Genomic DNA, 11274 nt, shown 5'->3' on the forward strand with positions numbered 1-11274 from the left:
AACGAAAGTGTGCTGCAGGATATACATACTGCCATAACTAACTGCAGAAATGAGTGATTACCGTATCAAAATACGCTGATTGTGATTATCCAACAGTTCATCCTCACATAGCCCCTTCCAAACACTCCTCGTCTTTGATGCACATCTCAAACATCGCCTCCAAGTCACCCACTCCTGAGTTGAATATCGGAGCATTCCAGTGAGGTGGCCAGTACTCCATATCCATGTTCGAGGGCATGCTTTCTACACTGTCTCTCCTCCGTTCCGGCGTACTGCAGTGCGCATCAGACTCAGGGACGCCCATCCAGACAGACCCGTCCCTGTAATGCGCCTGGTACATCGGTGTAAAGGCACCTCCCGTCAAGACACGTGGGTCCTTCTTTTGATTATCTTCCTCGGCATCCATCCGTTGTAGAATATCCAGAGGCATCAATTTCTCTTCCGATGGCGTATTAGTTCCAAAGGGATGGCGGGAGGAAGCGGTTGGCTTCATCGACTTCCGCAGGCTGCTTGTCTTGGGAGCCGAATGTGTAGCGGGGTCGGCCTTCGGACTATAGATGGTTCTGCCCCGAATTAGCAAGCCAATCTTGTCTTCGCGCGCCTTACGCTTGCTAGGGCTAGCTGCTTGCTTTCGGTGGCTAGCAGAGTCCTGCGCATTGAAATTGCGGCTTGGTCTCCGCAATAGAGAACCTGGGGATACTGCCCCCGGACTCGCCTGCGAGTAACGCGAGAAAACTGATTCCATAAGCGCAGCGCGCGCATCAGAAGGTTGCGAGTTAGACATAGTAGAATGTATAGCAAGTAGTGTGAGGGGTATCTAGCTGGAGAGTCTGTCTAGCTTTGGACCTGCCGCGGCTTAGTGAATTCAAGTAACGAGGGGAATTGTATGTGTTGCTGATTCTACAACCCAGCTGAGCTAGCTTTATATCATAGTAGCTGGTGGACGCTTTGAGGTGGATTTCTACGTATCACTTTGTGCGCTGTGGGGGTACGAGAAAGAGCATGTGGCTTTGGTAAGGCTTTGGCCTCTTTGTCCTCGTCGGCCACATCAATATTCCCGAGCCACATGTTCTACAATGGGAAGAAGTCTCGAGTTGCAGTGGGCATGGTATTCATTACAATAGATCAATTTGACAGACACGATAATGGCAATGGAAATGATAACAAGAGACCGTCGTTAAACCCCCTCCTCTTTCTGAGCCTGTGCCCCCAGTGTCTAAATCAAAGTGGGATCGATGTTTGCTTTGAGTTGAAACACTAAGCACGCCCATGAGTCGCATCTCAAGTCAGCGAATGAAGGTGTCGTACCATCTGGACGAGAATAGTGCCCCACAGTATCAAGATCAAACTTTCCTCGGACGACATCATCAAGGTCAAGATCTGCAGTCAGGATGTCCTCGGGCTGCCTCGTGGGACCAGCGAGTACTTTGCCCAGAGGGCTGACTATCAAGCTGCCACCATTGATCATGATATTGTCAGGATTGCGGTTATTAGCATCTGCAACGGCATGGTCTGGAGGATAATCTTTCTCCGTCGCGAATTGACACGCAGAAAGCACGAAACAACGTCCTTCGAATGCAATGTGTCGCATGGAGCTTTCCCAAGTCTCACGCGAATCGACCGTCGGGACGCAATATATTTGCGTCCCGAGAGAGTAATAATAAGTTCGGACTGGAGGCAGGAAACCGTTTGAGAGGTTCACTCAGATCAGCCTCAAAACTCACGCAAAGGCATGAAATTCTCCCTGGTGCAACTCGTTTATGATCTTGTGGTGAGGACGAACAGGTTTGACACTCACCAACATATGGTAGCGGATATCTTCGTATGGACGGTGTGTGTTGGCTCGACGGAGGATTGAAACTTCTTTGCCACAACGGGAAGGGTGCTTCCATCACCTTGCCCCCAAATGAATCGTTCACATGCTGTCGGGAGTAATTTTCGATGCTTTGCCACCAGGCCCTCGACTGGGTCAACGAATATGGCGGTACAGTAGAGCGTCCCGACATCACGCTCAATGACCCCCATGACCACAAAAACCCCTGTCGCCTTGCTCACTTCTGCTATACGATCTATCGCCGGCGAAGGAATCTCAATGGCTGCGTTGTAATACTTGACGAACTCGTCCCTGCCCTCTGATATTCTCTCTCCTACGAAGCATGAAAAGGTCGACCATTTCGGGTAGCCTCCGATGCTGAGCAAGAGTTAGATCACGTCATAGGTAAGACAGCATGCGACCAAGGTGGACTTACAAGCCTTCAGGAAATACAACGAGCTGCGTTCCATCGCGCTCTTTTGCCAGCCTAGTCAGACTTTCGAATTTGTCCAATGTCTCTGATAAATTGAAACGTGCAGTGCAGGATTGAATTACAGACGCACGAATTGTATTCGCCATGGGGAAGATAGGGAGCAAAGCACGCAGGCTCGTTCATCGATATCGATGGAGCTTATAACATATTTCGGATGATGATTCGCCATACACTCGTGATCATGATGTCGGACCGATTGACAGCGGCCGCCCAAATAAACGATCTATTATTGAGATGGAAGTATAGAAGACATCACGTCCTCCTGACGCTTTGGAAGCCATTCCGTGGGGAAGTCTTTGAGACTTGGACGCAATCCACCTCTGCCTCGAACATGATCACCCTTCTTCTTTTTCAGCACTTTAGCATCGAGATGTCGGGTATCCAGTGGTAGCCTCTGATATGGTGCCTCGCCCTCAGCCTAATTCTTATGAGTATCAATGATAGCCGATGTCAAACTCGACCTACATTTGCCTCAAGCATCAGCTTATCAAGCGTGTCGCTGATCCATTTTAAATTCATGTTGGCTCGCGGAAAGTCCTCGCATGCAATCTTGATAAAACCATGCTTGGCCGCGTCCTCATCCGCTGATATACCAGAATCCCTCGGGGGGTCTGGTATCCACCGCACGCCGGCGAGGAGTTTCGCTCTTTGAAAGGCTACTTCGTTCCGCAGGGGAAGATGCGCGACCGGAACGACAACGCTCCGCTTAGCTGTCAACGGATGTTGCTCCCCAGCAAAATCGACAGACCGTATGACGAGGGGTGTATCGGAAGTTGGAGGGACGAATGGTTTGCGGAACGCTAAAATACGAATGAGCGGACGTCTTCAATTCGGGTCAATCATGGCTGACCTACGAGTTTTGGAATCTCGTGCTCAATTAGTCGCATGTAGTATAATGTCTGCCGCTGCTGGCGGTATAACAAGTATCCTGCCACTGGTACATCTAATCCCCCGTCTGGCTCTAGGTGCTCGAGTATTTCTTCCTCGTCTCCTTTCGGTGCCTTGGACGTCTTCGTCCGCATGGACACTTGAGTAGTGGCATGAAACTGCCTGACGGTCATTATTGAAGGCAGACCGCGCCGACACGGCGGAAGCAACCACATTTTGGAGTTGGCGAAGATGAAGTCGAACTGTAAAAACAGACCTCGAAACCGGAAGGATGCAAACACGAACAAATTCTGATCATCCTGCCAGATGAATTGTACACGATGCATGATCTCGCCTAAACTTGAAACATACATCATCTGATCATGGTCGTAAGTCTCTTTCGCTACGTCGGAAAGACCTCAACATATTAATTATTAAAAGTTCTTAAAACTGGAAATCAAAGCTGAGCTGGAAAACGTCACCGATCTCGCCCCTTCTGGTGATGATTTCCTGTACTTCTTCAAAGTGATCCCGGCGACCAACATCATATCTTGCATTCTGACTACCCCGTGCAGGTAGTCTGCACTAGTTGTCACGAGCAGCACCCGAAGTTTGTCTCGGTAAATAGATTGGTGCGTGTGTCTACTTCATGATGATGGAGGATTTCATATCGTTCCTCTAGGAAACACGAAATCTCTCGAGTAGCAGAGGCTCAGCCAACCTCGTTTGGCGTTGCGGTAGCTGTAAAAGGGAAAGCTCCGCTAGCTTTGTTGCCGAGCCGTCGAAACCATACTCCGCTGAATCAAATGGACAATTTGCCACCCTATTGAAGATGGAGTGTCGTGGGTTAGAGTTTACAGAATTTAATCCAGTTCGTATTTTCTTCTCTTGTGCTTATCCAATCTCATTAACAATGTTACAGATGGGGACATGGACATGCAAAGGAGAGACCGGCACCGTGTTCTCCGATGTTGATCTTGAAGATGACGACTGGGTTGATTATGACGAGAAGGTAAGGCAGTCCTGACTTTATAACCGTGACGATCCACGGAGTCCCACTTCAGGCTAAAGTTGATGTTCGTATCTCAAAAATCGAAAGCCAATGGACCAGGGCGTGAATCACCAGGAGGAAGGTGTCGTCAATATATCCGCAATAGGTGTAGGATAAAGTCTTGTGAAGTACCTTTCAAGGTTTCAGTGTGATAGAGTGTGATTGATGCAAAATATAGCTTTCGGTTACGAGCTCTTCACTAGCAAAGGTGCCGGTTCTTGTCTCTTCTCTGTCATCTCCTACACCTCGAAAACTTTGCTTTACAAGTCACTGGCCATTCCCTGTTTGATTTGACTAAACTAAAAGCAATTTAATGCAGGTCAATTCAGAGGTCCCAGACGTCGAAGACGTGATCGAGAATTCTCAATCACGCAAAGAAAGCTTAGGAAGTACACCCTGGAGCGGTGTATCCGCGACTCTGGTGATCTCTATGCTAACACACAGATGAACCTCTACTCTGCTACTCCCACGTCTCTAACCTCCCCTCGGCTAACTCTACTCGCAAACACCGCCAAACTCTCCAGCCACTCCTCCTATGCTCCTAGGGGCCCCCACTCCACGTGCCCCCCTTAAAAAACAGCAACGCCCTCGTTGCTAACTCCTGCTCCGTCACTATCCTTCTTGCACCTCTCCGTTTTCTTCCACACTTCTTCCCGTGTCTTCATCCTCTGTTTCGTCGTCCGATTCTTCCGACATGTTTTCGTCATCTTCTCTCTGCGCTGTTGGTTCTTTTTCCCTTTCTACTGCCGCTAACTCTTCCTCATATTCTTTCTGTTCTTTCGCCAACTTCGTGCCTTCCTTAGGGTAGAATATTCGTAGTCGTCTCGCATGGTATTCTCCTGGTAACGATTGCCCCTCCAGTGTTTCGATCTTGTACGAATTTCTGAGGCGTTCTGAGACGCGGTGCGGGGCTGACCATTTGGGGAGTAGTTTTCGTCTTGCTTCGAATGTGTTGTGTAGACTGCTGTGATAAAACTGAACGAGCTGTCCCACTGTGAAAATCACTTCCCTTGGAGATCTTGCTAACACCCTCTTGTCGAACGTGGTCTTCCTCTTGATCGCGTGTTTAACTGTTGCTTCGTATCCGTCGAGGTGTTGTTGCGCAACGTACGCCATGTGTGCGTTAACGTCTGAGAGTCTTAGCGCTGATGTACTGTTAGCTAGGTCTGTTCGCGGGGTGTTTATCACTTGGCCTAGAAGTAGTTCTTTTGGGGCAAACTTCAGAGCCGGTAGTATTCTGTAGTTCAGCGCGCTAACTGCCTCGTCTAAGTGCTTGGGCCAGCTGCTAGGTAACGTGTCCCATGATATTGCCGTGTAGTCGTCTTCGCCTAGGTTGGGTGCGCATAGGCGCTTGAGGACGTGTAGCAGAATTTTATTTGTACCTTCTACCAGACCGTTAATCCAGGGTGAGTATGCTGCCGTCACATGAGTTTTGCAAGACCACTTAGCGCAGAAGGTTCGAACGTCTGAATTATCGAAGTGCTTTCCACCGTCGGACATGAAGGTTTCGGAGCTCGTGAAGTTGCGGAAAATTTGAGACAGACTGTCGATGGTTGTGCGTGCCGTCCCCGCCGTTTTGTATTTGAAAACCCACACATGTTGTGAGAATGTGTCTAAGTAGACGCCTAGCGTGTGGTAGCCGTGTGCTTTCGGTAGGGTTAAGTAGTCCCCGACGAGTAGTTCAAATGGGTGTCTGCGGGTGATTGGTTCTAGAAGTGAGTGCAAATGTTGAGATCCGAAGTTCTTGCACTTAGCGCATTCTGAGATAGCCTCCATTATTGACGCATCGAGTTGAGGGCTGTAGATTTGATCAGTGAGCGCTAGTTTGATGGCATCTCTGCCCCAATGTCCCCCATCTTGATGTTGCTTAGCTGCTCGTATTTTGGCCTCCTTGCGAGTAACGCATTCTACTCGGCTTCTTGCCCTCGTTGTCGTTCCGCCTCGTAAGCGCCATAATTTTCCGTCTTCGATGAGATACTGAGATGCCCTATGGTGTGCTTTCCTGCGGTCTCGGATTGACTTGGCTGAGTCGACTTGCGCGATCGATTCGACCACTTCGAGGAAGATCGCTTCGTTTACGAATCGTTCTTGTAGGCTAGAAAAAACATGTGAGTCAGTGGTTGTCGTGACTAGGATGTCGTTAATCAGTCCACTCTGAGCCTCCCAGTCTTCGCTGACTGTCCAGTCGCTACCATCATCAAGTCCTGCGTCTCGGGGATGCCCCTCCCACTGTCTACTCAATCCGTCCGCTATAACGTTCAGCTTTCCTGGGACATGGCGAACGTCCACGATGTTGTGGGCCAGGATTCCGTCCCGCCATCTTGCATGTGCGGCGTTCAGATTGTCGTTGATAAGTACGTCGCGTAGCGCTTGACAGTCCGTTTCTATTTCAACTGGAAATCCCCAGATCATGTCGGAAAACTTATCCAATCCGAACTTGAGGGCTGCGAACTCGAGCAAAAACGGTTTGTACTTATGTTCTGCTTTTGACGTCCTTTTCGATGCGAATGCGATTGGTAGTAGTCGTTCGGTCCATCTTCCTGAGGGTTTCTGTTTGCGGACCCTCTGACTCAATACCGCGGCCAGTCCTTCCTGACAACCGTCTGTTGTGACTACGAAGTGCGATCCATCATATTTTGGCGCCTGGAGTATTGGTCGTGATACCAACGCGGCCTTCAAGTCTAGGAATGCTGCCGTATGCGCCTCCGTCCATCTTTCGGCGAGTTTGAAGTCCCGGAGTGTGCGTCTGTATGTCGTTTTCGAGTACGGTGTTTTGAGGGGGGCTGCTTTCGCTAAATCTCGTAGGGGTCCCTCCCGTTTGCTGTATCCTTGCACTAAGTCACGGAAATGACTGGTAAGTCCTAAAAACGATTCTAAATTAAGCGCGTCAGCGGGGCGTTTCCAATTCACGATAGCGGTAAGTTTCTCTAGGTCTGGTTGGACACCTAGAGGACCTACCGTTGCTCCTGCGAAGTTAGTTTCTGACATGAATAGGCGGCATTTCGTTGGGGACAACGATAGTCTCCGTTCCCTGCAGCGTAGGAAGATGCGCTCTAATCTGCTGAGCATGTCTTCGAACGTGTCCGCCGCTGTTCCGCCATCGTCCATAAACAGCTCCATGATGCTTTCAGCGAGTAGATCATGGAGATGGGTTGCCGTCATGTCGCAGAATGTTGATGGCGCTCCGGTAAGTCCCATCGGCATTCTCTTGTACCAGAAGTACCCTCTTCCTTCCACGTAGAAGGCCGTGAATGGGCGCGATTCCTCTGGGATCTCGACAGCGTAGAAACCCGAGGCGAAATCAAAAACAGAGACGTACTTGTGCCCGCTCAAGCGTAACTGTTTAGCTCTGATATCTCCTTGGACCATTGGTGCGATAACGGTATGTCTGTTGACCTCGTTAAAATTTTGACATATTCTCCATTTTTGCGGTTTCTTCGGCTGGTCTTCTGTTGGTCTTTCTGCTGCGTCTCGCTCTGGAATATTGAATGCTGGTGGTTGTCCGTCTTGAGCGCATTGTTCGTTAACCCTTTGTCGTAGTTCTTCTAGCGTTAGTCCGCCCTGTTCGTGGGCTTTTTGCGCGAGAACTGTGGTAGCGCAACATTTGACCGCTTCCGGCGTCGTCCGTTCGATGATCCCAGCTTCTACCATCTCATCTATTCTCCCATGTAGGAACTGTGCTTGCGGTGGTGTTAAGGCTCTCTGGTGCACCCGTAAGCTGAAGGTGGTGCCTTCCGGTATGTTGAGGCGATGTTGAGCTCCCGGTACATGGAAGACTTCTGACAGGGAGCATGCGAATATGTCGGCGTAGCGCGTGACGAGGGCTTCGACCTGTTCCCGTTCTTCTGGTGCGAGTTCCTTACCATATTGCACTGCTTTAACTATGTATGCGACTCTCGCTGGGTTCATTGGGTCTGTGGCCCTTGTGAAGATTGCTGGACCGTCCGTCAAGAAGTTTGCCGGCGTTTCTTCGAGTATGTCGCTGAACGAGCCTTCTGGTAGGTCCTCGTCTCGTGCTAGGATGCTGATTGGGGTGTGCGGTTCTGCTGCGCTGAGTGGGATTTGATCAGTATCGTGTTCTTGAGCACGAGTGTTGTTTGGTGTTGGGACTTCCCTCGAGGGGGGCTCATCTCCCCCCATGGCTGTTGCTCGCTTCGTTACGCTCTGATTCTGCAGCGTTCTCGTTCCTCCTATGCCGGTTATTAATACCTGATCCAGGGTGTAATCGTGTATTGCTTTGAAGGCCTGCAGCATCGGTTTTCCGAACAGAAAGTTCCACCCTCCTCCACTCTCGAATACCTCAAATTCTCCCTTCGCCTTGATGCCCGCTATCCCTACTTCGCCTCTCCATATGGCCTGCGATGGAACTATGGTTCCGTTTGCCATGCGTAGCTTTCGAGCGGATGGTCCCCACTGTCCTAGGCGATGCTTGACTTTGTTGAAAATTGACGAGCACATAGCGCTTATCATGGCTCCTTCATCGAATAGAGCCTTCACCCGCACTATCTCCCCGTTTGGTCCCGAAAACGTGATGTGCTGCAGAAACGGGAGGCATGTTTGTTGTCCTGATTCCTCCTCCGTCGAGTACAAGTTAATGATTTCAGATTGCTCATTATCTGGCTGAATGACATTGTTTGTGTGACTGCTAGACTCGACAGGATTGGCGTATTGGTCCTCGCGTGTTTCCTCTGCGCACGCGAGGACTGGTAGTCCGTAGTTATGAGGTGTATCACATACGTGGGTCGTCGAGTATTCCTCTATACCGACGACCCGTTGCCATTTCCCTGTTCTTCTGTTTCGAGCGTGTATAGGTTGTCGAATACGATGTTGATCTGCGGCGCTGTTGCTCTGTTGAATGTGCCTAGTAAACGCGTGCTCAGTCCTCTCCATATGGACTCGTTCTTCGGCAATTGGTCGTTAACTGGGACTTGACACTCTGGTCCAATGTGACCATGTGAACCGCACCTAAAGCACTCTCCCGAACAGATCTGTGCCGTTCCTGGTGTCAGCGGGTATGGTGTCTGCTCTGTGCACCTCGCGCCTCTTCCCCATTGCGTCTCCCACTGACGAACTTGTTCTGTGTATGCCGCTTGTCCTCCTTGGTTGTCCTGATGTTGCGGTAGTTCATTTATGCGGGCTCTCATCGCGTTCCTTTCTTCCTGCGTAGGTGGTTGACCTCGTGCACGTGGTCCTTGTGCGTTTTGGTTCGCTGCTACATAACGAAGTTGACGGCGAGCTGGGAGATTCTGATTGGAAGTGGGCGTTTGTGGTCTGGGCTGCGCTGTGGCTATCTGCATAGTGTTGGAGGCTGGTCCTATGGACGCTCGCTGCATTTGCAAGCGTAAGATCTCCACCGGGTCTGTCTGCTTATTTTCGAGCCTGGCGATCCTTGCGTTCTGTGCCTTCTCTGCTTCTTTCGTCTCCTTTTCTCTTCTCGCTTTATCCTGAATAACGTCGACATCTGCGTTTTTGATCTCGTCTAGAAAGGCAGTCCACGTTGCGGGCGCTGGCGATGTGAGGTCGCGGATTACGCGTGGTAGTCCTTCTCGAACTTGATGGATAAAGACTGGTGCGTTTGTGACTCCTGCGTCTTGCACTAGTTTCTGAAGTCGTCCATGGTAATGCAAGTGAGACCATGTTAACACTCCTGCTACCGTAATGCGCTCTCCAACATCTTCTTCCTTTAATCTGAGCGCCAATAATTCCTTCTGGTAGTCTAAGGTAGACTTCGCCGCGACTACGATTGCTGGCCATTGCGTTTGGAATGCTGTTTTAACGTCTACCCACGACGTCTTATGCGCGGCGTCTAAGTTGTTCCACCATATGTCCGCTTGCGACCCGGCATAGATGAACGTACTGAATATAATGACCTTGGTGGTTTCGTCCGTGATTCGATTAAGGTAGATATACCTCTCCACTTCCCGTAGGAAGTTTTGGGGATTTTCTGTCTCGATTCCTTTGAACGTTGATGGCGCTGGTACGTTGGCCATTGTCGTGTATTGAATCGGTTTCAAACTAACAATTGGTTGGGCACGTGTCTTTTGCGCTGGTTTTGCTATATTCGTGCTGAAGCTCGTGAACCTCTGCGGAGGTTGCGTGGCTGGGAATGGGATCGCGGTGAATGGCGCTGGCTGTTCTGGGATTGGAATGATGGTGTTTGGATTCGGGGCTCCTGCTAATGATTCTTCGTCGTCGTCAAATATGAGCTGGTTGTCGACTTCTTGTTCTGACTGTGATGTCTCCTGATCTAAGGTGCGCTTGTTTATCTCCGGGGTGTCAAGTGGAGATGAATCTTCTGAGGTGCAGTCTAGAGTGTCCGAACTTGTATCAGTCTTCTTGATGAAGCGGCCCTTCTCTCCTCTTTGTGGGATGCTCTTTTTCTTGGAGGTTTTTCTGGATAGAGAAGACATTATAAGTAGTGGTTTTTGTGCGCAGGTAAAAGGAAAGCTATGCTGTGCGCGTGTTGTCCTCGAGGCTAACAGCGTGTAAGTCTCGAGCGTTCTCGGCTCTGGTTCTCTATTGCTCTGTTTCTCGTGGGCTCTGCTCTCGTGTGCTCTGTTCTCGGGGCGTGAATAGACCGTGCTTTTTGCTCGGTCAGGACGAATCTCGTTCTGTTCACCAGTTGGAGCGGTGTATCCGCGACTCTGGTGATCTCTATGCTAACACACAGATGAACCTCTACTCTGCTACTCCCACGTCTCTAACCTCCCCTCGGCTAACTCTACTCGCAAACACCGCCAAACTCTCCAGCCACTCCTCCTATGCTCCTAGGGGCCCCCACTCCAACCCTACCCTTATGTATGGATGAATGCACTGGTGGTATGAACGCGTGACGGACCGTTCCAATAAATTCTGAATTACCAGAGATGTCACGTGCGACAATATCTACCATCACGGCTACACTTCAGCTTCAACGTCGATCAGGCATAGTACGTCTTCGCGACAATCTGCATGTAGGACATCTTATCAGTCCTGTCTTCAAATTTCGACGGTATACTGGCACCAAGTATGGAACGTTACCCAGGTGCGTGAGTGAGAAGGGTGTCCGGG

At 50.1% G+C, this 11274-nt stretch overlaps 6 protein-coding genes across 6 annotated transcripts; 1 reads left to right on the forward strand and 5 right to left on the reverse strand.

The window, feature by feature from the left end:
- Window positions 1-103: 103 nt before the first annotated feature.
- On the reverse strand, window positions 104-784 carry DEU56DRAFT_907135 (uncharacterized protein; the record flags this gene model as incomplete). Its single annotated transcript, XM_041356873.1, has 1 exon — window positions 104-784. One exon carries the CDS (start codon window positions 782-784, stop codon window positions 104-106), a length of 681 nt encoding a protein of 226 aa, XP_041214442.1.
- A 216-nt stretch (window positions 785-1000) lies between these two features.
- DEU56DRAFT_378446 (carbon-nitrogen hydrolase) lies at window positions 1001-2718 on the reverse strand. The gene is made up of 5 exons (XM_041345934.1): window positions 2250-2718; window positions 1799-2191; window positions 1725-1744; window positions 1309-1671; window positions 1001-1257 (listed from the first exon to the last, which is right to left on the reverse strand). Exons 1-5 carry the CDS (start codon window positions 2390-2392, stop codon window positions 1217-1219), a joined length of 960 nt encoding a protein of 319 aa, XP_041214443.1. The 5' UTR covers window positions 2393-2718; the 3' UTR covers window positions 1001-1216.
- DEU56DRAFT_725078 (mitochondrial ribosomal subunit protein-domain-containing protein) lies at window positions 2533-3328 on the reverse strand (the record flags this gene model as incomplete). The annotated part of the gene is made up of 3 exons (XM_041347844.1): window positions 2533-2724; window positions 2772-3106; window positions 3157-3328. 3 exons carry the CDS (start codon window positions 3326-3328, stop codon window positions 2533-2535), a joined length of 699 nt encoding a protein of 232 aa, XP_041214444.1.
- A 289-nt stretch (window positions 3329-3617) lies between these two features.
- On the forward strand, window positions 3618-4291 carry DEU56DRAFT_725490 (DUF866-domain-containing protein; the record flags this gene model as incomplete). Its single annotated transcript, XM_041347867.1, has 5 exons — window positions 3618-3698; window positions 3749-3805; window positions 3856-4044; window positions 4096-4185; window positions 4238-4291. Coding segments are annotated over 5 exons (471 nt in total), but the record flags the coding sequence as incomplete, so codon positions are not given.
- A 3500-nt stretch (window positions 4292-7791) lies between these two features.
- DEU56DRAFT_689372 (uncharacterized protein) lies at window positions 7792-8157 on the reverse strand (the record flags this gene model as incomplete). The annotated part of the gene is made up of 1 exon (XM_041347089.1): window positions 7792-8157. A coding segment is annotated over one exon (366 nt), but the record flags the coding sequence as incomplete, so codon positions are not given.
- An 824-nt stretch (window positions 8158-8981) lies between these two features.
- On the reverse strand, window positions 8982-10775 carry DEU56DRAFT_948079 (uncharacterized protein; the record flags this gene model as incomplete). The annotated part of the gene is made up of 3 exons (XM_041359076.1): window positions 8982-9085; window positions 9401-9820; window positions 10082-10775. Coding segments are annotated over 3 exons (1218 nt in total), but the record flags the coding sequence as incomplete, so codon positions are not given.
- Window positions 10776-11274: the final 499 nt, after the last annotated feature.

This window comes from Suillus clintonianus (genome assembly GCF_016758775.1).
Source record: "Suillus clintonianus strain FC179 chromosome Unknown DEU56scaffold_4, whole genome shotgun sequence".
NCBI lineage: Eukaryota > Fungi > Basidiomycota > Agaricomycetes > Boletales > Suillaceae > Suillus > Suillus clintonianus.

Excerpts from the sequence above, each read along its gene's own strand:
- DEU56DRAFT_378446 (XM_041345934.1), bottom strand. The coding sequence starts at position 2,392 with ATGGCGAATACAATTCGTGCGTCTGTAATTCAATCCTGCACTGCACGT. Across the intron at positions 1,672-1,724 it reads GGAGAATTTCATGCCTTTGC|TCCGAACTTATTATTACTCT; the intron begins GTGAGTTTTGAG and ends TCCTGCCTCCAG. Across the intron at positions 1,258-1,308 it reads GCACTATTCTCGTCCAGATG|TGTTTCAACTCAAAGCAAAC; the intron begins GTACGACACCTT and ends GGGCGTGCTTAG.